The sequence below is a fragment of the Mobula birostris genome, chromosome 2 (genome assembly GCF_030028105.1).
Source record: "Mobula birostris isolate sMobBir1 chromosome 2, sMobBir1.hap1, whole genome shotgun sequence".
Lineage (NCBI taxonomy): Eukaryota > Metazoa > Chordata > Chondrichthyes > Myliobatiformes > Myliobatidae > Mobula > Mobula birostris.
This window is the reverse complement of record NC_092371.1, coordinates 131977506-132005179: the sequence shown is the minus strand read 5'-3', so window position 1 is coordinate 132005179 and position 27674 is coordinate 131977506. Positions and strand designations below refer to the sequence as shown.

Sequence of the window (27674 nt, the reverse complement as noted above, 5' to 3'; positions counted from 1 at the left end):
GCAGGTATGGTCAGCCTATTGACCCCAGTCCTGACACGCTCTACCCCCACATTTTCTCTCAGTCTCACTGTCCCCCCTGCCGGCTGTTTCTCCCCTTCTCTGTCCTCATTGTGCGCTGTCGGAGGGTCTCGCCTCTCGGAGCCCTAACAGCCTGTCACCGATTCCGGGCTCCGCCCTTCTCAGGATCCTGAGGTCTGGAGCCTCACCCTGAAGGGGAGGGTGCGGTGCCGGAACAAAAGTCCTGTTGGAACCCGCAGGTCCTACCTCCTACCTGCTTCCCGCATTGCTGCCGTCTTCTCGGAGTTCCTCGCCGAAGGAAGGGGCAGAAAATGGAGCTTGGAGATAGAGGACGAGAGGTGGGAGACTATCTCTGGGGAAGGGAGGGATTATTTAATTTTCCGCAATCGGACGTTAGCTCTCGCCATGGCCTGTCCCGGACCCTTTGTCAATGGGACGTCCCACAACTCAATGTGAGCTCGCTAACCGAAGAGCAGTGCAGATTGGCGTCTACCGCGTGGTACTCCAGTGTCCTGGCGGAGAGCGGATGCTTCAGCCCTCTGCTCTGAGGTCTAGAGGTCAGGAGCAATCCTGCCTGTCTTCCTCCTCCACACTGCCCCACTGTCCGTGATCCTACTCTGGTCGGGATCCAGTCCCTGCGCCTCTTCCCCGACTCCTCTCTGACGTTCTACTGACTTAAATGATGCTAAAAAGGCATGGGGACAGGTACATGAATAGGAAAAGTTAAAGGGCATTTGGGTCGAACGCAGACTAGCTGGGATAGACACCCGCATCAGCATAGACCAGTTGGGCCGAAGGGATTTTCCGTACTGTATGCCTATGACTTCTCAGCATATAGGGCCAGAGTACTCCTCGTACAATGTTCTCTGTGGCTGACTTCCCAGAGGAATCCTTTTCCCAACCCGTACTCAGAGCCGAATTACTTGTTAGATTAGAAATACCGTGAGCTTCAACTTTCTCTAACAGTCGCATTTTGAGCCTATCAGAATGCTCGGATAAAAATGATGGAAGCCCACACCAGGCTGGGCAGAATCTACGGAGCAGATATGGAGCAGATATTTCCCTCCTGAGGAATGGGGGAACTTGGACACGAAAGCAGAGATTTCAGAGAGCAAAAGGTAGGGCGGTAGACTGTGTGACACTGGAGGTGGTGGAGGGAGGGTGCTGAAGGATTATTTGGAAGAAGCACACAGTCGATATGAGGAGGGGAATGGCATTGAGAAGATTACCGGAGAAGAAAGGAAAATGCAACTGGAATGACTCAATTCAAAATCCCTTTGGAAGTCCATATAAACTACACCAATTGGCCAGTAATCTGTTGCTTACACCACCACTAATTTCTCCAAGTCTGCCCTTAATTATAGATTCTTGTTGATGGTGCTGGTTTTAAAATTTCCTAGTTTCTATCTCACTTTTTCCAAAATTTCCAATTCCTGAACCAAAAGAACTTGGGAAGCTTGGTCAGGGCACTGGAGTATGAAACTGTCCAATCCGGGGGGGTTCAACGGCATTGGTTTTTTGTATTTCTTTGTTCATTGCCTTCGGTAAGTCCCAGTCCTTAGTTCACCTTTAACTCTCTCAGCAGGAGTGACACAAACTAGATATTGAATTTGTTTGTCAATTTCACACATAGTAATGAGTCAGAGGTTGAAGCATCAAATAACACACAAACAACATTCACAAAATAAATTTTGTTTTGTACAGATGTATGTACCCTGTCCTCTAATTGCAGCCCTATCCTATTGAATAGAACAGCCACATTGTTCTCAAAAACACAAAGTAATAGGCGCAGGAGTTAGGCCTCCTCAAGCCTTTCGATATGATCCTGGCTGGCCCAAGGTCTCAACTCCTCTGCTGCAGTCTCTGACGTCTATTTTTAATGCTTCTGCACCAGTTTCCTCTATCTTTAAATCCTTGATCTTTCAAATATTTATCTTTCATATATCTCTACCTTAAATATATCCAATTATCTGGCCTTCACCACCCTTGAGATTCATTACCCTTTCAGTGGGGGAAAATCTACGTTTTAAAGCCTAAGTTTTAAATGACCAGTGCCTTATTTTGTAGTTTTATCCCCTTGTTCATGACTCTTCCATTAATGAGAGTCATCTCAACATCAACCCTTCAAACACTCTTAGGATTTTCCAAGTTTAAATAAGATCACCCCTCATTCTTCTAAACTCCAATGAATACAGACCCAAACAATCCAGCCTTTCTTGAAGGGCTACAGAAATTGGTGGATACAGCCAAGTCCTTCACAGGCAAAGCCCTCACTATGATTGGGTATATTTACATGGAGTGCCACTGCAAGAAAGCAGCATCCATCATCAAAGACTCCCACCATCTAGGCCATGCCCTCTTCTCACCACCAATAATAAATATACATTGAACCCTCCAATCATGTAAATCTTCTTTCGACTACCTCCATTGCTGTTATTATCCTTTATCAGGTAAGGGGAGCAGAACTGTGCGCAGTGCTGAAGTTTGGTTTGGGTTGGCATAGTGTAATATTGGAAATATATAGTTTGATTATTGTTGGATACTGTTGGATATAGTTTAACTGTTTTGGATACTGTTGTGGGGAATGAACTCCCAGGGAAATGCCATGGAGACCAGATTACTGGCACTGAGCATGGGTCTGTAGTGCAGAAGGGAAAGAGGGAGAAGAGGGGAGCAGTAGCGATAGGTGACTCAATAGTCAAAGGAACAGACGGGAGATCCTGTGGGCGTGAACGGGACACCCGGATGGTATGTTGCCTCCCAGGTGCCAGAATCAGGGACACAGCATCTTGGAGGGGAGCGGGAGCAGCTAGATGTCTTGGTACATTTTGGTACAAATGACATAGGAAGGAAAAGCAAAGTCCTGAAGAGAGAATTTAGAGAGCTAGGTAGAAAGCTGAGGAGCAAGACCTCCAGGGTAGTAATTTTGGATTGCTACCTGTGCTACCAGTGAGGGTAGAAACAAAATGATTTGGCAGATAAATGCGTGGCTGAGAAGCTGGTGCAGGGAGCAGGGCTTCAGGTTCTTGGATCATTGGGATCTCTTCTGGGATAGGTATTACCTGTACAAAAGGGATGGTTTGCACCTGAACCTGAAGGAGACCAATATTCTCACAGACAGGTTTGATAGAGCTGTTGGGGAGGGTTTAAAATAATTTTGCAGGGGGATGGGAAGTGGAGTGAAGGGACCCAGGATATGACAGATGATAAAAAAAAAGTACAGTGTGCATTCAGACTGTCAGGAAGGGCAGGCAGATGACAGGACAAAATTGCAGCCAGTAGGGTGAGTATTAGCGCATTACAGATGCAGAATCAAAAAGGATAGCAAATACAGTACTCAAAAGTGTTATATCTCAATGCGCGGAGTGTGAAATAAGGTAGATGATCTTGTTGCACTTTTACAGATTGTCGGGTATGATGTTGTGGCCATCATTGAATCGTGGCTGATGGATGGTTACAGTTGGGAGCTGAATGTCCAAGGTTACACATTGTATCAAAGGGATAGGAAGATAGGCAGAGGGGTTGCCATGGCTCTGCTGGTAAAGAATGGCATCAAATCATTAGAAAAATGTGACACAGGATCGGAAGATGTTGAATCCTTGAGGGTTTAGTTGAATTGAATTGAATTGAATTGACTTTATTACTTACATCCTTCATATACAGGAGTAAAAACTTTACGTTACATATCCATCTAAATGTACAATGTGCAATTTATAGTAATTTGTAATAAATAGTATTATTACAAATAATAATACAACAGGACAGTCAATATAACATAGAAATACAATTGTATCAGCATGAATTAATTGGTCTGATGGCCTGGTGGAAGAAACTGTCCTGGAGCCTGTTGGTCCTGGCTTTTATGCTGTGGTACCGTTTCCTGGATGGTAGCAGCTGGAACAGTTGTGGTTGGGGTGATTCGCGTCCCTAATAATCATTTTGGCCCTTTTTAAGCACCTGTCTTTGTAAGTGTCCTGAATAGTGGGAAATTCACATCTACAGATGTGCTGGGCTGTCCACACCACTCCCTGCAGAGTCCTGCGATTGAGGGAAGTACGGTTCCCATACCAGACAGTGATGCAGCCAGTCAGGATGCTCTCAATTGTGCCCCTGTAGAAATTTCTTAGGATTTGGGGCCCCATACCAAATTTCCTCAACCGTCTGAGGTGAAAGAGGCACTGTTGTGCTTTTTTCACCACACAGCCAGTACATACAGACCACGTGAGATGTTTATGCCGAGGAACTTAAAGCTGTTCACCCTCTCAACCCCAGATTCATTGACGTCAATAGGGGTTAATCTGTCTCCATTCCTCCTGTAGTGCACAACCAGCTCCTTTTTTTTTTGCGACATTGAGGGAGAGGTTGTTTTCTTGACACCACTGTGTCATGGTGATGACTTCTTCTCTGCAGGCTGCCTCGTTGTTATTTGAGATTAGGCCAATCAGTGTAGTGTCATCAGCAAGTTTAATTAGCAGATTGGAGCTGTGGGTGGCGACACAGTCATGGGTATACAGAGAGTAAAGGAGGGGGCTGTACACAGCCCTGAGGGGCACCTGTGTTGAGGGTTAGAGGGGCAGAGGTGAGGGAGCCCACTCTTACCACCTGCTGGCAATCTGACAGGAAGTCCAGGATCGAGAAAATGCAAGGGTAAAAGGACCCTGATGGCAGTTATATACAGGTTTCCAAACAGGAGCTAGGATGTGGACTACAGAATACAACAGGAAATAGAAAAGGTGTGTCAAAAGGGCAATGTTATGATAGTCTTGGGAGGTCTTAATATGCAGGTAGATTGGGAAAACCAGGGTGGTAATGGATCTCAAGAGAATGAATTTGTTGAATGCCTATGAGTTGGCTTTTTAGAGCAGCTTGTTGTTGGAGATCAGCCATACTGGATTGGGTGTTATGTAATGAACCAGAGGCAATTAGGGAGCTTAGGGTAAAGGAACCCTTTGGAGACAGTGATCACAATATGATTAAGTTCAACTGGAAATTTGTCAGGGAGAAAGTAAAGTCTGATTTAGCAGTATTTCAATGGGATAAAGAATATTACAGTGGTTTGAGAGAGAAGTTGGCCAAAGTAATTTGGAAGGAAATGCTGGCAGGGATGACAGCAGAGCAGCAATGGCTTGAGTTTCTGGGATAAATGAGGAAGATATATTCCAAAAACGAAGAAATACTCAAGTGGCAAAATAGTACAATCATGGCTGACAAGGGAAGTCACTAATGTAAAAGCAAAAGAGAGGACATACAACAAAGCAAAAATTAGCGAGACGATAGAGGATTGGGAAGCTTTTAAAACCCTACAGAGAACAACTAAAAGAGTCATTTGGAGGGAAAAGATGAAATATGAAAGCAAGCTAGCAGACAATATCAAGGTGGATAGAAAAAAGCTTTTTCAAGTATCTAAAAAGTAAAAGAGAGATGAAAATAGAAAGAGGACCACTTGAAAATGAGGCTGGAGAAATAATAATGGGGGACAAGGAGATGGCAGATGAACTAAATGAGTATTTTGCATTAGTCTCTACTGTGGGAGACTCTAGCAGTGTGCCAGATGTTGAAGGGTGTGAGGGAAGAGAAGTGAGTGCAGTTACTATTACAAGGGAGCAGGTGCTCAAAAAACTGAAAGACCTAAAGGTGCATCAGTCCCCCAGACAAGATGATCTGTACCCAAGGGTTCTGAAAGAGATAGCAGTAGAGATTGTGGAGTCATTAGTAATGATCTTTCAAAAATCATTGGACTCTGGCATGGTTCTGGAGGACTGGAAAATTGCAGATGTCACTCCACTCTTTAAGAAAGGGGGAAGGCAGCAGAAAGGAAATTATAGACCAGTTAGCCCGACCTCAGTGGTTGGGAAGATGCTGAACTCAACTGCTAAGAATAAGGTTATGGTATACTCAGTGATACAGGACAAGATAGGACAAAGTCAACATGGTTTCCTTAAGGGAAAATCTTGTCTGACAAACCTGTTGGAATTCTTTGAGGACATTACACGTAGGATAGATAAATGGAATGTAGTAGATGTTGTATATTTGGACTTTCAGAAGGACTTTGACAAGGTGCCACACATGAAGCTGCTTACCAAGTTAAGAGCACATGGTGCTACAGGAAAGTTACTGGCATAGTTAGAGAATTGGCTGACTGGCAGGAGGCAGCGAGTAGGAATAAAAGGATCTTTTTCTGGTTGGCGGCCAGTGACTCATGGTGTTCCACAGGTGTCAGTGTTGGGACCGCTTCTTTTTATATTGTATATCAATGATTTAGATGATGGAATAGATGGCTTTGTTGCCACGTTTGCAGACGATACAAAGATTGGTGGAGGGGTAGGTAGTGTTGAGGAAACAGGTAAGCTGCAGAAGGAATTGGCCAGATTAGGAGGACGGACAAAAAATTGGCAAATGAAATACAATATTGGAAAATGCATGGTCATGCACTTTGGTAGTAGAAATAAATGTGCGGACTATTTTCTAAACGGGAGACAATCTAAAAATCTGAGATGCAGAGGGACTTGGGAGTTCACGTGCAGAACTCCCTGAGGGTTAACTTGCAGGTTGAGTCGGTGATGAGGAAGGCAAATGCAATGTTAGCATTCAATTCGAGAGGTCTAGAATGTAAGAGCAGAGATTTGATGCTGAGGCTTTATAAGGCACTGGTGAGGCCTCACCTTGAGTATTGTGAACAGTTTTCGTCTCTTTATCTAAGAAAAGATGTGCTGGCATTGGGGAGGGTTCAGAGGAGGTTCACAAGGATGTTTCCGGGAATGAAAGTGTTATCATACGAGGAAAGTTTGATAGCTCTGGGTCTGTACTCACTGGAATTCAGAAGGATGAAGTGGGGTGAGGGATCTCATTGAAACCTTTCATATGTTGAGAGGCCTAGAAACTGTGAGTATCCGGTGATAATTAAAAAAAAAGCTACATGGGAAAGACACATGCATTCCATTGCACAATAGATAACTGGATGATGTATACTGAATGAATTGAGCAGTATTTTGAAACAAATGAAAAGTGAGTGGCAATGTTAATGAGTGAAATAGGTGGAAAAGCATGCACTTTGTTTAGAAGTTTAACTGCTTCAACCAAAACAGCCAAAATGAGCTTTGCTGATATTGTGAATGTAATGCAGGAACACTTAGAATCAAAACCATTGTTGATTGCAGAAAGCTTTAGGTTTCATAAGTGGATTCAAACAAAGGGGAATCCATTCAGGTTACATGGCTAAATTGAACAAATTGTCTGAGCTTTGCAGTTCAGTGATGGGCTTAATGATGCACTGAGAGGTTGTTTAGTTTGTGGAACCTTACAAGAAAATATTCAAAGATGGCTCCTAACTGAAACACAACTCACATTTAAAAGAGCAGTTGAAATCACTGTTTCAATGGAAACAGCAGCCAGAGACACATTGAGTTGCAGTCACTAATGAAAGTGAGAAAGAACAAAATTGCAATGTCTAAACAGAAACCTGCCTGATTGAACACATGTTGTTACCATTGTGGCAGAGGCTTACTTACAGCTGACCAATGCAGGCTTAAAGGTGAAATTTTTGGAAAATGCAACACACATACAAACAGCATGTCAGGCAGACAAAAATAAATGAACTGCACAGGAAGAGAAAAAGATAAAAAGTCAAGTTGCAGTTTCTAAAAGAGCTCTATTCTGCATGCTGTTGATGAAAAATCTAAATGATGAGAATTACACAGGACTGATAGCCTTAAGATTTACAATGTGAAAACTAACAATAGATAAGCAATATGGCTTACACCAGAAGTGAACAGCAAATTAGTTACAATGGAATTGGACACTGGCTCAGCTGTTTCAGTCATTACACAAAATGAGCTTGAATGGCATTTCAAAGATAGTGAACTGAAGCCTGCAGATATCCAACTGAGAAGGTATACTGGAGAAAAGATTACTCCTGTGAGAATGACGTTTGTGACAGTGGAATACAACAACCAACAAACCATATTGGACTTGTATTTGGTAAAAACAAGATGCCCAGTATTTTGAGGCTGTGATTGGCTGAAACAAGTGCAACTTGATTGGAGATCTATCCACAATTTGCATACCATATCCCCAGCAATAGAGTCAACTGAAATCAAATTAAGAAATATACTGGATGATGCCACAGCAGTGTTCAAGGCTGGCATTGGAAAGCTCAAATATATCAAGGGTAAAATTGTGTTAAATAAAAATGCCATACCCAATCTTTTCAAAGCCGGTCTGGTTCCTTATACCATCTGTGATAAAGTAGCCAGTGAGCTAGATTGCATGGAGGCTGAAAGAATTCTTTCCAAGGTTGAATGAAGCCCACAGACAACACCAGTGGTCCCAGTAGCCAAGAAGGATGGGTCTGATAGGATCTGTGGTGATATTAAGGTCACCATCAACCCAGTACTGAAAGTAGATCAATACCCTCTGCTCAGGATAGAGAATATCTTTGCAAACCTTTCTGGAGGAAAGCACGTCAGCAAAGTGAACTTAGCTGAGGCCTACTTACAGATGGAGATGGAAGAAAAGTGCGATGTGTTTCTCAACATAAACACTCACAAAGGGCTTTATCACTATAATAGCCTTAGTTTGAAGAGTCATCTGCATCTGCACTTTGGCAGGAAGCTATAGGCCAGGTGTTGCAAGGCTGCCCAGGCACTCAATGTTACCTGGATAACATCATTGCTACCAATGAGGATGACTAGGAACACTCAAACATCTCAAGACTGTGTCCAAAAGATCAGCAGATTATGGGCTCAGAGCATGATGCAGTAAGTGTGAATTCTTTAAACCAAACATCACTTACTGTGGTCACACTATTAATGCACAAAGGTTACACAAATATGCTGAGAAAATTCGGGCAGTGGTGGGTGACCCAAGGCTAAAGCATATGTCTCAGTTCCAATCCTTTTTAGGATATGTCAATTATTACAACAAGTACTACCAAATCTGGCTACTGTGCTCCACCCCTTGAAGTCATTACTACAGATGGGGAAGAAATGGCAATGAACAAAGCAGTGTGAGGTGGCTTTCCAAAAGGCAAAGGAAATGGTGACGTCAGACACTGTACTGATCACGTGGTCCAGTGAAGCTTGCCTGTGATACCTCACCTTATGGTATAGGGGCAGTTATTTCACATGTTATGAGTGATGGAAGTGAACACCCCATAGCCTTTCCCTTACCACTGCAGAGAAGAATTACTCACAGATTGACAAGAAGGCCTTGGGTCTAGTTTGGCATGTAAAACATTTCAACTAATACCTGTATGGGAGAGAGTTTACCCTCATTACTGATCATCAATCACTAGTGCCCATTTTCAATCCACAGCACGGTGTTCCACAAATAGCACCAGCACAATTGCAGAGATTGGATCTGTTTCTTGGAGGACACAATTACACATTCTCTCTAACACAAATTGAAAATCCTCCTATTATGGTAGAGATGAATCAAGGGAAAACCAGAAAAGACCCCATGCTGTCTCACGTCTACATTGCCACCTAAAATGGCTGGAATGTGCAGGAGGAATTCCATTTCCCCCATTTTTACCAGTGCCAAGATGAACTTGCCCTTGAAGGAGGCTGCCTTGTGTGGGGATTGAGAGTTGTTGTACCATCAAAGCTGAGGGCTAATGTGTTCAAGGAGCTACATGCCAGTTATCTAGACGTCGTCAAAATGAAAGCGTTGGCTTGATACTTTGCCTTATGGTATGGGATAGATCAGTATCTCGAGCAGATTGCCATGCACTGTTCAGGATGCCAACACATCCTGAAGATGCCGAGAACAGCAACTCTCCATCCCTGGGAATGGCCTACAGTGCCCTGGCAGAGGATTCATGTCATTTCATGGGCACAAATCTCTTGGTAGTAATGGATGCAGCTACGGATTGGCCAAAAGTGTTCCCAATAACCTCCAATACAGCCTCACACACTGTTGAGAATCCTCTTCTGATTGACAATGGACCACAGTTTGTTGTGGAACAGTTACAGTCATTCCTGAAAATGAATGGAATAAGACATACCACATCTGTGCCATATGGCCCAGCTACAAATAGCTTGATGGAAAGGGTTGTCCAGGGTCGAAAGACCACACAGCAATGTCAGCAGAACACACTGTACTGACACTGAACCAGAAGCTCACCAATTTCCTCCTTGTGTATCACAATGCACACGCTCCACGGCCAACAGCTCACCAGCCACACTGTTCCTGGGTTGTCCCTTGCGCTCACATTTGGATCTCCTCAAACCCAATCTCAGAAGGAGTCTGCAGGGTAAACAGCTGAGACAAATTGAAGGCTCCTCAAACAAGGAGGTTCAAAGTTTCACACCTGGACAAGCTGTCCTGGCGAGGGACTATAGAGGTGATCAAAAGTGGGTACTCGGAAAGATTAAGGACAGAACTGGACCGCTGTCCCATACAATGGAGACTGCATCTGATATGGTCTGGAGATCACACATTGATCAGTTGTGGAGAGCAGAGTCAATTGTTAGAAAAGGAAGGTGTCCAGAACTCTCAGAACTACTTCCTGCAGACCCAGAGTCAACTCTTATAAACACCATGGTAGAGGCCCCAGAACATAAGATTGTTTCACAGCCACAAGTCTCGTCTGACAAGCAGAGTGACCCCGCCCCCCCACCACCACCCCAGTCAGGAAAGACTTTGTCCCACAGAGTAAGAAATCCTCCTCAGCAATTATATCTTTAGGCCCGAATGGGACAATTTAAAACTTACTATGCTGTGGATCTCTAGATAGTAGTTCTATTTATGTATACTGTGTATATAAGACCATAAGACCATAAGACAAAGGAGCAGAAGTAGGCCATTCGGCCCATCGAGTCTGCTCCGCCATTTTATCATGAGCTGATCCATTTTATCCTATTTAGTGCCACTGCCCCTCCTTCTCACCATAACCTTTGATGCCCTGGCTACTCAGATACTTATCAATCTCTGCCTTAAATACACCCAATGACTTGGCCTCCACTGCTGCCCGTGGCAACAAATTCCATAGATTCACCACCCTCTGACTAAAAAAATTTCTTCGCATTTCTGTTCTGAAAGGGCGCCCTTCAATCCTGAAGTCATGCCCTCTTGTACTAGACTCCCCCATCATGGGAAACAACTTTGCACATCCACTCTGTCCATGCCTATAGTTGAGATGCATTCTATATTGAGTTGAGGTTTATAGCTAAGCAGGGAGGAGTGGTTAAAATTTCTGTAACATTTGAGTAATATTACAAATATATTGTTTGATTAAGCATTCTTTCTTTGCTTACATAATTCATTGTGGGTTACAGATAAGAAGTATGTGAATAGCAAACGTCATCACATCACCACATCGTATGTGAGCACCTCACTCAAAGAAAGATCTAGATAGGCAAGTTATCCCAGACTCCTGTGTTTTTTAAATTTTTGATTAATTTTTGGAGTTACAGAACATAACAGTTGGGAATGACATGGTTAACACCTTACTGTCATCGGCTTCTGACCTGTTCCTGTAGCTACACGACAGACCAGCAAGCAACAACTTAAAATAACAACAAAGAATGTTGGCAGGTCAGACAGCATCTGTGGAGAGAGAATAGAGTCATCATTTTAGGTTGAATACCCTCAGCATTGTAGACCACAGTTTACTTCACTCTCCACAGATGCTGTCTGATGAAGTAAGTTCCTAGTATAGAACATCTTTTGATTCAATTAAAGAACATTGATTTCACTGCTCTTTGGTTCAAGTGCAGCATATTAGGCAATAGAGTCACACAGCACAGAAAAGGCCATATGGCCCACCATGTCCTTACTGACTTTCAAATACCCATCTGTACTCACCCCATTTATTAGCACTTGGCCCTTCACCTTTTATTTCTTAATAAATCATGTGTTTGTTCAAGTACTTTTTAAATGAGTCTCTGCCTGCACCACCCCGTCAGGCAATTCTTCCAGATCCTAAACACACTCTGAATGAAAGGAAATATTTTTTAAAATTTTGTCTCCTTATTTTAAGTCAATGTTCTCTGGTCACTTACACCTGCTACGGGGTCAAGGTTTCCTACTGTTTCTGTGCCTCTAGTAAATTTGCACACCTCTATCAAGACCCACTTCAGCTCTCCTGTTTCAGTGAAACCCAATCTCTCCAGTCTCTTCCCATAACTGAAACGCTGTATCCCAGGCAACAAACTGATGAATCTGCACCCTCTCAAGTGCAGTCATGTCTTTCCTATAGAGTGGTGACCAGAACTGTACCCCAGATATGGTTTTATATAATTGAACCCCAACCTTCCTGCTGTTAAAATTCTATACCCTGGCTTCCTTTCTTTAGATTTTAGTGAATGTTCTAATGACAGGTAATCAGACTCTATACAGATGCTGCCTAATTTGAGCGTTTCCACTTTTGTTTTGGATTACTGGCATCTGCAGACTTTTGCTCTCTGTAAAGATCACTTTTTTGCCAACAGTCAAGCTCCTGTCTTATCAGGCATCATCTTCCAAGGTTTTGGCTCACATGTCAAGCTACTAAATCATGGTTCAGTAAGATCATGGATTAGCCTTACTTCAACTCCACATTCCTGGCTGATCCCTATATCCCTCAATTCCCTTGATCCAATAATTTGTGACCTTATCCTTGGATACTGAAATGCCTGAGTAAAATTTCCAGATTCACCAACCTTGGAGTTAAGACGTTTCTTCTCATCTCAGATCTAATCCTGAAACCATGTATCCTAGTTCTAGATTTGTCCAGTCTAAGTAAAAGAAAATCTCTTGACCAACCAACAACTTTAAATAGTTCAAAGAAATCTCTCCCTCCAAGCTCTAGTCAGCAGCCGTTCTTACCCAGGATGGCTAACTCATACCAGAGATCTGCCCAGCAAACCTCTGCTCTGAAGCCCACAAGCCCAGTATAATGCTTTTTTGTTGGGTACAGGGATCCAAACGGCTGATAGTATGGATTTACTGAAGTCATGCACAGTTGACCCAGATTTCCTTTGTTTTACACTCAGACCCTCCGATGATAATATAAACACAAGGGAATGCAGATGCTGGAATCTCGACCAACAAACAATCTGCTGGGGGGGATTCAGTGGGTCGAGCAGAATCTGTGGGGGGAAAGGGGTTGCTGATGTATCGGGCTGAAATTCTGCATTAGGGTTGAAAACCTAATGAGAATTCCAACCCAAAAGATAAACAATTCATTCCTCCCATCCCCATAGATGCTGCCTGACCTGCTGAGTTTCTCTTTGTGTTGCCCATTATGAAAATGATTGTTACCAGTCACGTGTCTTCACTTGCTGTACCTGTACTTTCTGTGTGTAAGCAGGCAGCTCTCTTCTGTACTATTGTGAAACCCTCTTAAGTTATGTGGAGATCACGTTTCTCTGCCTGAACCTGTTGATCAGGTTTCGCTGTTATTCTCCCCTTTCCCATTTGCTTATCACCCTTCTTCACTTAGATCCACCGATCACTCCCAGCTCTTTATGTAACCCTTCCTCTCACCTCTTTATACTGACTACCTCCCCTCTATCACTCAGCCCAGATGAAGTGACCTGACCCGAAACATAAACTGTCCATTTCCCTCCACAGGTGCCACCTGACTTCTGTGTGTTGTTCCACATTCTCTCTTGCATCTATTTTTGTTCCTCATTTACTTACAGGACATTACTCTTCTAGAATTCATTCCACATCCTTGTTTACCTACTACGCCAAACTGAGCAGCTTGCCAGGCTATGGTAATCGGACACTTCACTGTGAGTCTAGAGTCATATGTAGGCAGATGCAAAGGACTGGAGATCTCCAGCATTCAAGGGGCAGATCTTCCCAAGTCCACCTCAGCAGGACAATCACACAACATCAGGAGCTCACCATGTCTCCTTCTCTGTGTCCCTAGTGCATTCTTCCAATGAGAGGCTACCCCAGCTGATAAGGATGGGATCTTCCAACTAGAGTTTGTCCTGGGGATTAGGATTCATCCTACCGGACTTCCAGGGCATCAAAGGTTATGGTGAGAAGGCGGGGGAGTGGGACTAAATGGGAGAATGGATCAGCTCATAATAAGATGGCGGAGCAGACTTGATGAGCTGAATGGTCGACTTCTGCTCCTTTGTCTTATGATCTTATGGTCTTTATCCCAGTTGATCAGGGATCTTCCAGTAAATTTGTCCGAGCTGCTGCAAACTGGCTGATTTTTTTTTAAAAGGTATTTTAGCCCTTTATGGTCCCTGCCACCTCCATTGTGGAGTAAGCCAGCTCCTTAAGGTTAAAGATCTCATGTGTGGTCAGGAACTAAATTAGGCATGTTGCATGTCTCCCTGAACTCCCCTCATGATCCTCTGTTTTTGAGGACATCTCACCCACCCTCAGCTGAGGTGAGAGACCCAGTGTGGGCATCGCTGCTATGGATGTATTACACTGCTATTGACACTCCCACCACACTCAACACTCTGCCTAGCCTCTCTGAACCAGCAGGATTTCAGGAGGGAGGATTACCTCACCTGCATCCTAACCCTAACATTATGTATGCATGTCACATAGTGGCCAGCTGCAGTTTGGGTTGAACTACAAGCACCCTCTCAGACAAGGACTTTCAGCACAGAACGAGTCTCTATGGGAAGAAATTTTCCCTCACATGCCCCTTGAATCCTTTCTCTAACACTCCACAAATAGAGGCCATTTCCCACAGTTTATCCTTGATCCCACCCACCTACATTAAATACCTCACTTTTTCTCCACCCTAGGGGGAACAGGCCTCCTTCTTTAGTTCAACCCCCATCCCAGTAACTCCAGAACTGAACAACCCATCTAGACTAACAACAGAACTCAAATCTCCCACTCCAGTAATCCCAGAACTGAACTTTCATCCCCAGTAATCTCAGACTGAATCTCACCCCTGCACCATTCCAGTAAAACCATTCCAGCTTCTCTGCAGCTGTCACACCCTCTGAACATGAGGTGACCTGAAGAGGATGCCCTTCTCCATTAGAGGTCAGTGGTATTTTGTACTGGCTCACTTCTCCACAGGCTGATGAACTGCTGGAGGCCGGATCACTGGGCGTGTTTTATGGGAGGTGGATACATCTGCGAAAGGAATTAAGGCCCATGTGGAACTGCCAGAGCCGAAGCCTGGGGCAGAATCAGCCAAGGTTAGTGGGGCGGCAGTGTTCTGTTGCATTCCTGTACGATGGAACATCCCTGACTCTCCAGTTTGAATCCAGGATTCTGGTGCTTTACCCCACAACAGAGGGTTATGTACATGGACCCACAGCTTCCCTTGGTCCTCCTTCCCACACATTCTCTCTTCGTCATCCTTCCAACAGGCAGAAAACACAAAAGCTTGAAAACACCAGGCCCAAGGACTGATTCTTTCCCACATTTATAAGACTCTTTAATGGACCTCTTGCATGTTGAAGATGAACTTTTGATTTCTAAATCTGCTCCGTCTCTGTATTGCCTGTCCGTGCTGCACTTTCCCTGTAACTGTAACGCTATATTCTGCATCCCATTATTGCTTTTCTTTATGTATTACCTCAATCAGCTTATATTTGGAAAGGATTTGTATGAATGGCACACAAAACTAAGCTTTCCATTCTATCTCAGTACACATGACAATAATAAACCATGAACTTTATTCCTTCCCCTGTTCCTCCTCCCCATAGTGCTCTTCCACCTTTTCCTCCTCTCCTTCCCTGCAGTCTTTCCTGGTGAGAGATTTAGAGAACATCTGATGGGCAGCCCTTTCAACCAAAGGGTCGTTGGATTCTAGGATACATGAATTGCCTAAGGGGACTCTGGAGATGGAGACTGCTAGAATTCTGAAATACCTTGTTAGGTACTTGAAACACCAGGAAATGCATAGCGATGGGTGAAATGCTGGCAAATGGGGTCAGCTTTGGTTGGTACAATGGCTGGCACAGACAGAATGGGGTAAGAGTCTGTTCCTGTGCTGATTCAGGTTGGCATTTCCTGTTCACTGATGCAGATGGTAACCTCAGGAGTAATTGTCAGCAGGCCGTCAGTAAAGCGGCAGGAGCGTTTCTGAGAGTGGGATTCTGCCCAGAAGCTGCCTGCTCTGCCCTGCCCTGATGTTGATCCTGTGCATTGAGAGAGCCAGGGTTCTGCCTCAGGCACAGACACACTGTACCCCAAACCCCTACCAATATCCACATTTCACCCTTAGAGAATGGTGGCTGTGTACAGGAACAAACTATCCAATCCTTGATTTGTCAGGCAGAGGGAGACCTTTCCCACGAGGTGGAGGCAGGCAACAGGAAGCCGGGAAGAGTCGTTCACTTTGCCAGCGGAGAGATGATGGTTGAGAGCAGCAGTGAGGAGGAGCTGGAAGAGGAGCAGGAGCAGCTGGTGCAGCGAATTGACCCTGTGAGTGCCCAGGGCGTCGGGCGTTACTGCTCAGCAGCTTCCATCAGTCCAACCTTCCCACTCAGCGCGTTGTGTCTCCCCAGGTCTCACTGGTTCCCAGCACATCCCTGACCCTCCTTCCACATTCCCACACCCTCTCCATGAATTGCAACCACTCCCCACTCACCCACTAGCTCCCGACATATCCAACACCCTCTCTGCACACCCCACCATCTCCCCACGTACCCCACCATCTCCCCACACACCCCACCATCTCCCCACACAACACAGCAGCTCCCGGCACATTCCACTTCACTCTCCCCACATCTGACTGACTTCCTAGAAAACCTGTATGGTATGGGGGAGAGGGCTGGGTGCATGGGGAAGAGTGGGATGGGTGTGTTTGGGAGAGAGATGGGTGTGTGGGTGAGTGGGTTGGGTGTGTGGGGGAGAGGGATGGGTGTGTGGGGAGAGAGATTCAGCTCATTCTGTAACGCACTTGTAGTAAGAGAACTCTGACAAAGCAGAGTGTAATGTGGTTATTCTGATAAACATTTTGGACTGGGAGATTGCAGAGGTCGGGTTGGGGAGCTACACTGGGATTATGCAGGCTTGTTGGAGGGATTGATCTGTTGAAGAATTTGACGTGTAATATTTTCTGCTCTAATGGCCTACAGTCTACACTGCCCTGGAGGCACTTCCTGTGGTTCTGGGTGATACACTTTGCCAGAAGATCCTTATTCAGTGAGTATTGCACTGTGGTAAGGAGCTGGTCTGAGACTGCAGAACATAACACAGACTGTACAACATCACACAGCCCACAGAACACCAACAACAAATATACAAAGGACATTAATCTGATGGTAACTGTTCCTTTAACTGCCACATTAGGTCATCCTGTCAGAAACTGACCCATCGCCCCTCTCCATTTCACTGCTACCTAAAATAATTTTTCTCTCTCTCGCTGTTCTGATAAAGGGCCCTGGCTCTGAAAGGTTAATTGTTTCAGCTTCCACAGGTACTGCCTGACTTGCTGACATTTTCCAGCATTTTCTGTTTTTACAGTCTAACATATCTGGCAGCTTGATGAGACAGTAGCAATGGAGTTTTCTCCAGAATAATTGTTCTCTAGCATTAACTGAAAATTGAAAATGCTGGAAATATTCAGCATTTGTAAAGAGAGAGACAGAATTGACCTCAAAGTTCAGAGACCTTCATTGTCAGTTTTCTTGCAACAGGCCCTGTCTCTGCTTCCATGTTGCCAAAGAAAGTGTAATCTGTTGCAATTATACAGGTTTCCCCCGCCATCCAAAGGTAGAGTGTTCCTATGAAACGGTTTGTAAGCCCAAAATGTCGTAAAGCGAAGAAGCAATTACCATTTATTTATATGGAAAAATTTCGTGAGCGTTCGCAGACCCAAAAATAACCTACCAAATCATGCCATATAACACATAAAACCTAAAATAACAGTAACATATAGTAAAAGCAGGAATGATATGATAAATACACAGCCTATATAAAGTAGAAATACTTCTCTACAACGATTGCCTGCACAGATCTCTGTAGCGAAAATCTCACGCAAGTGCTGTTGGCATAAACGTGCTCTCCAGTAACCTTTAAACTATGAAGCTGCCAAATCCACCAAATAACACGTAAAAATACACAGCCTATATAAAGTAGAAATAATGTATGTACAGTGTAGTATCACTTACTGGAATTGGGAAAACAGCGCCGAGCACACTGATGATGGTGTGTTAGACTGAGTCATCGCAGGCTGGGTGGTGCAGTGGCCCCCACCCTCCGGGCTGCCGACCCGATACATTGCCACGAAAAATGCAGCGGTAGCTGGGAGGCACACAGCACATCGTTAGGAAAAAAGCCGAAATAAACATGCTAATTAATTAGGTGCTACCCGGCATGTAAATGTCGGTGCAGGTCAGAGGCGATTGCCGATTACATCGCCTCAGATCTGGGCCGGCAATTATGTGCTAGGTGGCACCTAATTAATTAGCATGTTTATTTCGGCTTTTTTCTTAAAGATGTGCTGTGTGCCTCCCAGCTACCGCTGCGTTCTTCGCAAATTGGTACAGTATCTGTCCGGGGCCTGGGTGTTGGGGTGGTGGGACACGGGGGTGTCATCTCATCATCGATCAGGGCAGGCAGCTCATCTTCTCCTATGACTACCCGCCTCGATGTCGAAGGTCGAGGTTCATCGTCTGCTGTGGCTAATGTGGAAGGCTTGCTTGACTGCTGAGCCTCGCGCATTTTTCTGTCATACAGTTGTTTGTAAGCACTCAAACCATCCTGCAAATATCCCCTAAACCTACGTACCCTTTCAAAATTAAAGTCGTACTTTATCATTGCAGCGAAAATCTCAGGCAGTTGCTTCACTTTCTGCATTCGGTTTCGATTGTTATCCTTTCCTCTTCCAATTGCATCAGCTCTTCATCTATCAGTTCTTGGTCATGGGATGCCAAAACCTCTTCAACATCATCTTCGTCAACTTCCACAAGCCAGACTCACTTTGTCCTTGCTTCGTTCACCACGATCGAAACGCTTAATTATATCTAGTTTTATGTTAAGTGTAACACCCTTACTCTTTCAGGCTTTTCCGACACCTTAGAACTCATCTTGCTAACGTCTGTTCAATGCAACGTGTTAAAGCAATGCTGTTCCGAATCTGGGGCAGAGCGGCTGCTCGGGGCGCGCGCTGAGTTTTTATCGCACGCTGCCTTTCTTCGTAACAGTGAAAACACCTTCTGAAAGCAAAGACAGGGTACTAACGTAGGTCCTTCGTAACAGTGAGGTATTGTAAAGCGAACGTTCAAAAAGCGGGGGACACCTGTATATCATGCACTTCAGCCGCTATAACATGATCTTTGCGGGAGACTGATCCTTGCAAACTGTGTCTACTCCCACCACACAGTGCACTGAATACTACTTAGCGTGGAGGACCACAGAAATCACACAGCGTTGAAGCAAACCATAAGCTAATTCTGCAGAGATCAGGAATTGAATTCAGGATTTTCATTACCTGTGTCTTACTTTAGCTTACAGTGAGGAGGTGTTGACACAATAATGTGACATTTTGTTGCTTCTTTTCTCCTAGCCTGTGACTTTCTTGGAGAGAAACTGGCTGACTTCTTTGGACTGACGACAGCCAAGTACCAGTATGCTGTGGATGAATTCCTCAGTGTTCAAGACCAGGTCTACACATTTGAACTCTATAAAATATATGTTGCATTGTATATTATGTAGACGCGGTGCAATTATCAGGTTATCCATGGAACGCAGCAGATATTTGTGTATATGAACCATCAGATTATCCAACAACTATTTCATACTAATATACACATCATAATAATTTCCTATGGGTGATCAACAGGCCACTTGATACTGATAATTATATACATTGTATATATATTATATAGTAGATCATTTAAGAATAACAAAGTCAGTCAGCACAGAAAGAGGCCCTTTGGCCCATCATATTGCTGTTGACCCTCAAGTATCTATCTATACTAATTCCTCTTGGTCCATGGTCTACTACACAATGGGAGTTCAAGTGTCCATTCAGATAGTTTTCAAATATTGTGAGAATCTCTGCCTCCACCATCCATTAGGCAATACATTTCAGATTCCAAACACCTTCTGGTGGAAGAAGTTCATCAGTAAATCCAATCTTAACTATTTCTACCCTAATCCTATACTTACGCCTTCTGCTGTAAAACACTGCTGCTATGTGGAAATGTTTGCTGCTGTCTATTCTACCTGTGCCACTCACCATTTTATATAATCACATCAGGTTCTCCCCTTTCCCTCCAGAACCCTATATCCTCTGCTCCAAGCAACATATATTCACATACTTAGCAATCAGTATACAATGATATCTGATATACAATCAATAGCTATTAACTAATAATGATAGTAGTTTTAATTTAGTTACTAATTAGTTATTATTTTTCAGGGTACTATTAGATGAGTTTGCACATAAATTATTAACAGATTTTAAATAAATTACAGTATTTCCTTTATGTATTGTGGACCTGGGCATTGTTGACTAGGCCAGCATTTTTACCCAAACCTAGTTGCCCCTTTGAGAAATGGCTTCTTAAGACATTTCAGAGGGTACTTAAGAGTCGACTATATCAGGTAGATCTGAGGTCACACGTAGACCTGACCAAGTAAAGAGAAAGGAATGATCAGAGTCGGTCACGCAGCAGAGAGACAGCCCCTTTAGCTCGGCTGCTTCATGCCAAACAACATGCTCATCTAAGCTCGTTCCACTTGCCCGTGTATGGCCTAACTCTCTCTAAACATTCTGATTCATGTACTTGTCCAAGTAACTTTTAAATGCTGTTAATGTTCCTATCTCAACTACTTCCCCTGGCAGCTCAATCCATATGCTAACCACTTGACTCTTTGGGTTACCCCACAGGTTACTATTAAATCTTTCCCCTTTCACTTTAAACCTAAGCACTCTAGTTCTTGAATCCCCAGCCATCGGCAGACATTGTACATTCACTCCATTTGTGCAACATCATCAACTTTAAGATGGTTTTGTGATAATTAGTATTATGATTAGTTATTGCTCCAGGTTCTAGATTGAATTTAAATTTCACAGCTGGTGGTGGGATTTGAACTGAAGCTCTTTATGGCAATACACATCAAAGTTGCTGGTGAATGCAGCAGGCCAGGCAGCATCTCTTGGAAGAGGTACAGTCTACGTTTTGGGCCGAGACCCTTCGTCAGGACTAACTGAAAGAAGAGCTAGTAAGAGATTTGAAAGTGGGAGGGGGAGGGGGAGATCCAAAATGATAGGAGAAGACAGGAGGGGGAGGGATGGAGCCAAGAGCTGGACAGATGATTGGCAAAAGGGATATGAGAGGATCATGGGACAGGAGACCCAGGGAGAAAGAAAAGGGGGAGGGGGGAAAACCCAGAGGATGGGCAAGGGGTATAGAGAGAGGGACAGAGGGAGAAAAAGGAGAGAGAGAAAAAGAATGTGTGTATATAAATAAATAACAGATGGGGTACGAGGGAGAGGTGGGGCATTAGCGGAAGTTTGAGAAGTCAATGTTCATGCCATCAGGTTGGAGGCTGCCCAGACGGAATATAAGGTGTTGTTCCTCCAACCTGAGTGTGGCTTCATCTTTACGGTAGAGGAGGCTGTGGATAGACATATCAGAATGGGAATGGGACGTGGAATTAAAATGTGTGGCCACTGGGAGATCCTGCTTTCTCTGGCGGACAGAGTGTAGGTGTTCAATGAACTGATCTCCCAGTCTGCGTCGGGTCTCGCCAATATATAGACAGCCACATCGGGAGCACCGGACACAGTATATCACCCCAGCCAACTCACAGGTGAAGTGTTGCCTCACCTGGAAGTACTGTCTGGGGCCCTGAATGGTGGTAAGGGAGGAAGTTTAAGGGCATATGTCGCACTTGTTCCGCTTACAAGAATAAGTGCCAGGAGAGAGATTGGTGGGGAGGGATTGGGGGGACGAATGGACAAGGGAGCCGCGTAGGGAGCGATCCCTGCGGAAAGCGGGGGGGGGGAGGGAAAGATGTGCTTAGTGGTGGGATCCCATTGGAGGTGGCGGAAGTTATGGAGAATAATTGGACCTAGAGGCTGGTGGGGTGGTAAGTGAGGACAAGGGGAACCCTATTCCTAGTGGGGTGGTGGGAGGATGGAGTGAGAGCAGATGTGCGTGAAATGGGGGAGATGCGTTTGAGAGCAGAGTTGATGGTGGAGGAAAGGAAGCCCCTTACATTCTTTTTCTCTCTCTCCTTTTTCTCCCTCTGTCCCTCTCACTATATACCCCTTGCCCATCCTCTGGGTTTTCTCCCCCTCCCCCTTTTCTTTCTCCCTGGGCCTCCTGTCCTATGATCCTCTCATATCCCCTTTGCCAATCACCTGTCCAGCTCTTGGCTCCATCCCTCCCCCTCCTGTTTTCTCCTATCATTTTGGATCTCCCCTCCCCCTCCCACTTTCAAATCTCTTACTAGCTCTTCTTTCAGTTAGTCCTGACGAAGGGTCTCGGCCTGAAACGTCGACTGCACCTCTTCCTAGAGATGCTGCCTGGCCTGCTGCATTCACCAGCAACTTTGATGTGTGTTGCTTGAATTTCCAGCATCTGCAGATTTTCTCGTGTTTGGGCTCTTTATGGCCTCTAGATTATTAATTCAGAATTCAGCCACTGTGCCACCTACATCCAAAGTAATAATAATAAGATAAATATAATAAACATTGATAAAATAACCAATTGGTAATTCGGTTTAAAATGACACCAGCATTGTTATTTTAAAAGTAATCAAAAGGCTTTTGATAAACTTTTCATGCTGATACCTGGCAGTTTAATGACAGTTTAACATGATGCATCAATACAATGAATTACTTTTGAAGAACAGTGACTATTTTGTCGACAAAGGCAAGAACCAGCACAGATATACGTTGTCCTCAATCAGCAGTGATCGGTAAATAGAAACCGCAAGACCGAGGGAACTCTGGCAGGGAGGTTGGAGAAGAGCCAGGTACAGGAACAAAGGAGGAGAGGGAAGGAGGAGATATAAGTACATTACCGGGATTGGGGGGCTTGAGCTATAAGGAAAGGCTAGATGGGCTGAGACTTTTTCCCTGGAGTGTAGGAGGCCTGAGGGGTGATGTCTCAGAAATTTAAAATCATGAGGTACATTTACAAGATGGATTGTTACAGTCTTTTTCTCTGGGTAGAGGAGTCTACAACAAGCAAGCATGATTTAATGTTAGCGGGGGAAGATTTAGAAGGGATCTGAGCGGCAACATTTTCTGTGGCTTGTATTTGTAATGAGTTGCGAAAGGAAGCTGTTGAGGTGTGTACAATTATGACAGACACTTGGACAGGTACATGGATAGTAAAGGCCTAGAGAGACTTCAGCCAAATGCAAACAAATGGGACTAGCTCAGAGAGAGATTTTACTCAGCCAAAGCCTGTCTCTGTGTTGCATAACTTTGTGAGTCTAACTAGAAACAAACACAGGCCATTCAGCCCCTTGAATGTGTTCCACCCTTCAATAAGGTCATGGCTGATCTTTCATGTGAGCAAGAGACACACGCAAAATGCTGGAGGAACTCGGCAGGCCAGGTAGCATCTATGGAAAAGAGTAAACGGTTGATGTTTCGGCCTGAGATGTTGACTGTACTCTTTTCCACAGATGCTGCCTGACCTGCTGAGTTCCTCCAGCACTTTGTGTGTGTTGCTGGGATTTCCAGCATCTGTCAGGTTTTCCCTTGTTCATGATTGTTTCACATGAGCAACATTTTTTTCTTAATATCCAATCCACTATCAATCTTTGACTTAAATATACTTTGTGACTGAGTTTCCACAGTCTTTCTGGAAAGATTCACCAACCTGGATGAAGATATCCTCCCCATCTCCATCCTGAACCACTGGCCCCTTTAACTTGGGAATGGTATTCCTGGTTTTGGACTCCCTTGTTAGGGTAGGTCTGGAAGGAGAGCAGAGACATGGAAAAGGGTTGAAAATGCTTCTCCCTACCCCCAAAGTAACTGTTCTCTACTTCCAGAAAGAAGATGAAGATGGAGAAGAGATCACAGAAATGGAGGAGGTGGAATTTTATGAGAGGAAGCATCTCCCCCTCCAGACATCTGAATACGGGACTTTACATACAGCAGAGTGCCCAGGAATCAATAGCAGAGCTGAATGCAAGCACCAAGTAACATACAGCAACGAAGTACTGGAAGACAACTAACCTCATCTCGATCTAAAACTCCTCATGTATAATTTCCTCCCTTGTCAATAGTTGCAGCTCTTGAAAAGAGATTGACATGAGTGCATAAACTGGGACAGAAAGTATCTCCTGTTTGCGCCTCCTCTCCCATAGGGGATGCTCTCACAAGTTATGTAGGCACCCGTCGCTGCCAACCAGCCTGGAACAGAGTCATGTGGCAGCATAGTGGTCAAGTCCCAGTTATCAACACAAAATATGGACTCTGCTTCTCTCTTGGCAGATGCTGCCTAATCTACTGACTGTTTCCAGCACTATTTTGTTATTGGAATTCTAGCACCTGGAATTGGCAGAATTTAAATCTTGTCATGACAACTGAGTCATTAAGGATCATTCAAAGTGACCATCAAACATGTTCTCTGGAGAAAGAGATTAGTTGTCCTTATCTGGTCTGGGCTACAGAGTTTAAGATTCAAGTTTATTTTATCATGCGTACTTTGAAACATACAGTGAAATGCATTGTTTCTGTTAACAACCAGTACACCCAAGGATATGCAATTCCAGAGTATTAACTCTTAATAACCTTGAGTTCAGGGGCAATGAAGGATGAACAATAAATGCTGGTATTGCCATTGTGTTCACATTCCCTGAGTAAGTAGATGAGAAACGTTCCAAGGGTGTTTTTTGTGCCTAAAAAAAATGCAAGTGCGGAAAATCTGAAAAAAAAAGTGCTGGAAACACTCAAAGATCAGATGGCATCAGTGGAGAGAGAGACAATGACAATGTTTCACTTCGAAGACTCTTACTCAGAACTTTGTGCTTCAGATTAGCTGCTGATAAACTGTAAGAAACATCAAGATGAAGCTCTATTCTGCCCTTGTTTATTGTTTCAAAGCTCAAAATTCAAAGTAAATTTGAAGAAGAGGTGAAAGTAGACATTGGACCGCTGGAAAACATTGCTGGGGAGGTAGTAACAGGGGACAAGGAAATGATGGACAGTGTGAATAAATATTTTGCATCAGGGTTCACTGTGGAAGACACTAGCAGTGTGCCAGAAGTTTGAGAGTGTCAGGGGGAAGAAATGATTAAAGTTGCAATTACCAGGGAGAAGGTGCTTGGGAAGTTGAAAGATCAGAAGGTAGGCAAGTCATTGGGACCATATAGTGTACATCCCAGTTCTGAAAGAGGTGACTGAAGAGATTGTGGAGGCATCAGTAATGAACTTCCAAGAATCGGTAGGTTCCAGATGACTAGAAAATTGCACGTCACTCCACTCTTCAGGAATGGAGGGAGGCAGAAGAAAGGAAATTATAGGCCAATTAACCTAACCTCAGTGGTTGTATACATGTTGGAGTCGATTATTAAGGAGATGAGATTTTGGAGTCAAAGTCTGCATTGTTTCCACAACGGAAAATCTTGCCTGACAAATCTGTTGGAACTCTTTGAGGAAATATCAAGCAGGGTAGGTAAAGGTGAACCGGTGGATGTGGTGTACTTGTGTTTTCAAAAGGCCTTTGACAACATGCCACGCACGAAGCTGCTTAGCAAGATAAGAGCCCATAGTATTACAGGAAAGATACTAACATGGATAGAGCATTGGCTAATTGGGAGGAGGCAAAGAGAGGGAATAATGGGAGGCTTTTCTGATTGGCTACCAGTGACTAGTCCTCTCCCACCTTCTTTATAGGGCCTCTGCCTCTTCCCCCTTCAGTCCTGACGAAGGGTTCCGGCCCGAAACATCGACTCATCGTTTCCACTGATGCTGCCCGACCTGCTGAGTTCCTCCAGCGTGTTGTGAGTGACTAGTGGTGTTCCACAGGGGTCTGTGTTGGAATGCTTCTTTTTACATTGTAGGTTAATGATTTGGATGACGAACTTGATGGCTTTGTGGCCAAGTTTGCAGATGATATGAAGATACGTGGAGGGGCAGGTAATGTTGAGGAAGAAGGGAGGCTGCAGGAAGACTTAGATTAGGAGAATGGGCAGTGTTGGGAGGTGTATGGTCATGCACATTGCTAGAAGGAATAAAAGCCAAGACTATTTTCTAAATGGGGAGAAAATTCAAAAATCTAAGATGCAAAGGGACTTGGGAGTGCTTGTGCAGGATTCCCTAAAGGTTAACTTGTAGATTGAGTCAGTTGGTGAGGAAAGCAAATGCAATGTTAGCATTCATTTCGAGAGGACCAGAATATAAAAACAAGGATGTAATTCTGCGGCTTTATAAGACATTGGTGAGGCCTCATGGAGTACTGTGAACACTTTTGGACCCCTTATATAAGACAGGATGTGCTGATATTGGAGAGTGTTCAGAGGAGGTTCACAAAAATTATTATGGGATATGAGGAGTGTTCAATGTCACGTCCTGTACTCACTGGAATTCAGAAGAATGAGGGGGAGTCCCATTAAAACCTATTGAACATTCAAAGGCCTAAGTAGAATGGATGTGGAGAAGATGTTTCCTGTAGTGGGGGACTCTAGGACCAGAGGGCACAACCTCAGAATAGAGAACAGAGATGAGAAGAGGTGGCCTTCAGGCAGGGGGTGGTGAATCTGTGGAATTCATTGCCACAGGCCAGGTCATTGAGTGTACTTAAAATGGAGTTTGATAGATTCTTGGTAAGTCAGAGCATGAAAGGTTATGGGAAAAGGAAAGAGAATGGGTTTGAGAGGAAACTGGATCAGCCATGATCAAATGGAGGAGCAGACATAATGGACTGAATGGCCTAATTCTGCTCCAATGTCTTATGGTCTATATTTATTATTAAAGTACATATATGTCACCATATAGAACCTTGAGATTAATTTTCTTGCAGGAATACTCAATAAATCCATAATAGAATAATAATCATAATAGAATCGATGAAAGACAGCACCAACTTGGGTATTCAACCAGCGTGCAAAAGACAACAAACTGTTCAAATACAAAAAGATAGAAATAATAATAAATAAATAAATAAGCAATAAATATTGAGAACATAAGACCATAAGACCATAAGACAAAGGAGCAGAAGTCAGCCATTCGGCCCGTCGAGTCTGCTCCACCATTTTATCATGAGCTGATCCATTCCCCCATTTAGTCTCACTCCCCTGCCTTCTCACCATAACCTTTGATGCCCTGGCTACTCAGATACCTATCAATCTCTGCCTTAAATACACCCAATGACTTGGCCTCTACTGCTGCCCGTGGGAACAAATTCCATAGATTCACCACCCTCTGACTAAAAAAATTTCTTCGCATTTCTGTTCTGAATGGGTGCCCTTCAATCCTTAAGTCACGCCCTCTCGTACTAGACTCCCCCATCATGGGAAACAACTTTGCCACATCCACTCTGTCCATGCCTTTCAACATTCGAAATGTTTCTATGAGGTCTCCCCTTATTCTTCTAAACTCCAAGGAATACAGTCCAAGAGCGGACAAACAATCCTCATATGTTAACCCTCTCATTCCCGGAATCATTCTAGTGAATCTACTCTGTACCCTCTCCAACATCAGCACATCCTTTCTTAAATAAGGAGATCAAAACTGCCCACAGTACTCCAAGTGAGGTCTCACCAGTGCCTTATAGAGCCTCAACATCACATCTCTGCTCCTATAATGTATTCCT

General features: G+C 44.1%; 1 protein-coding gene across 1 annotated transcript; it reads left to right on the top strand.

Moving 5' to 3' along the window:
• The first annotated feature begins 303 nt into the window (after positions 1-303).
• On the top strand, positions 304-24907 carry LOC140191201 (protein FAM177B-like). Its single transcript, XM_072248367.1, has 5 exons — positions 304-356; positions 16213-16362; positions 17019-17085; positions 19451-19548; positions 23908-24907. The coding sequence occupies exons 1-5, from the start codon at positions 330-332 to the stop codon at positions 24091-24093; spliced, it is 528 nt and encodes a 175-aa protein (XP_072104468.1). The 5' UTR covers positions 304-329; the 3' UTR covers positions 24094-24907.
• Positions 24908-27674: the final 2767 nt, after the last annotated feature.

Excerpts from the sequence above, each read along its gene's own strand:
- LOC140191201 (XM_072248367.1), top strand. The coding sequence starts at position 330 with ATGGAGCTTGGAGATAGAGGACGAGAG. Across the intron at positions 17,086-19,450 it reads TGCCAGAAGATCCTTATTCA|CCTGTGACTTTCTTGGAGAG; the intron begins GTGAGTATTGCA and ends CTTTTCTCCTAG. Across the intron at positions 19,549-23,907 it reads TCCTCAGTGTTCAAGACCAG|AAAGAAGATGAAGATGGAGA; the intron begins GTCTACACATTT and ends CTCTACTTCCAG.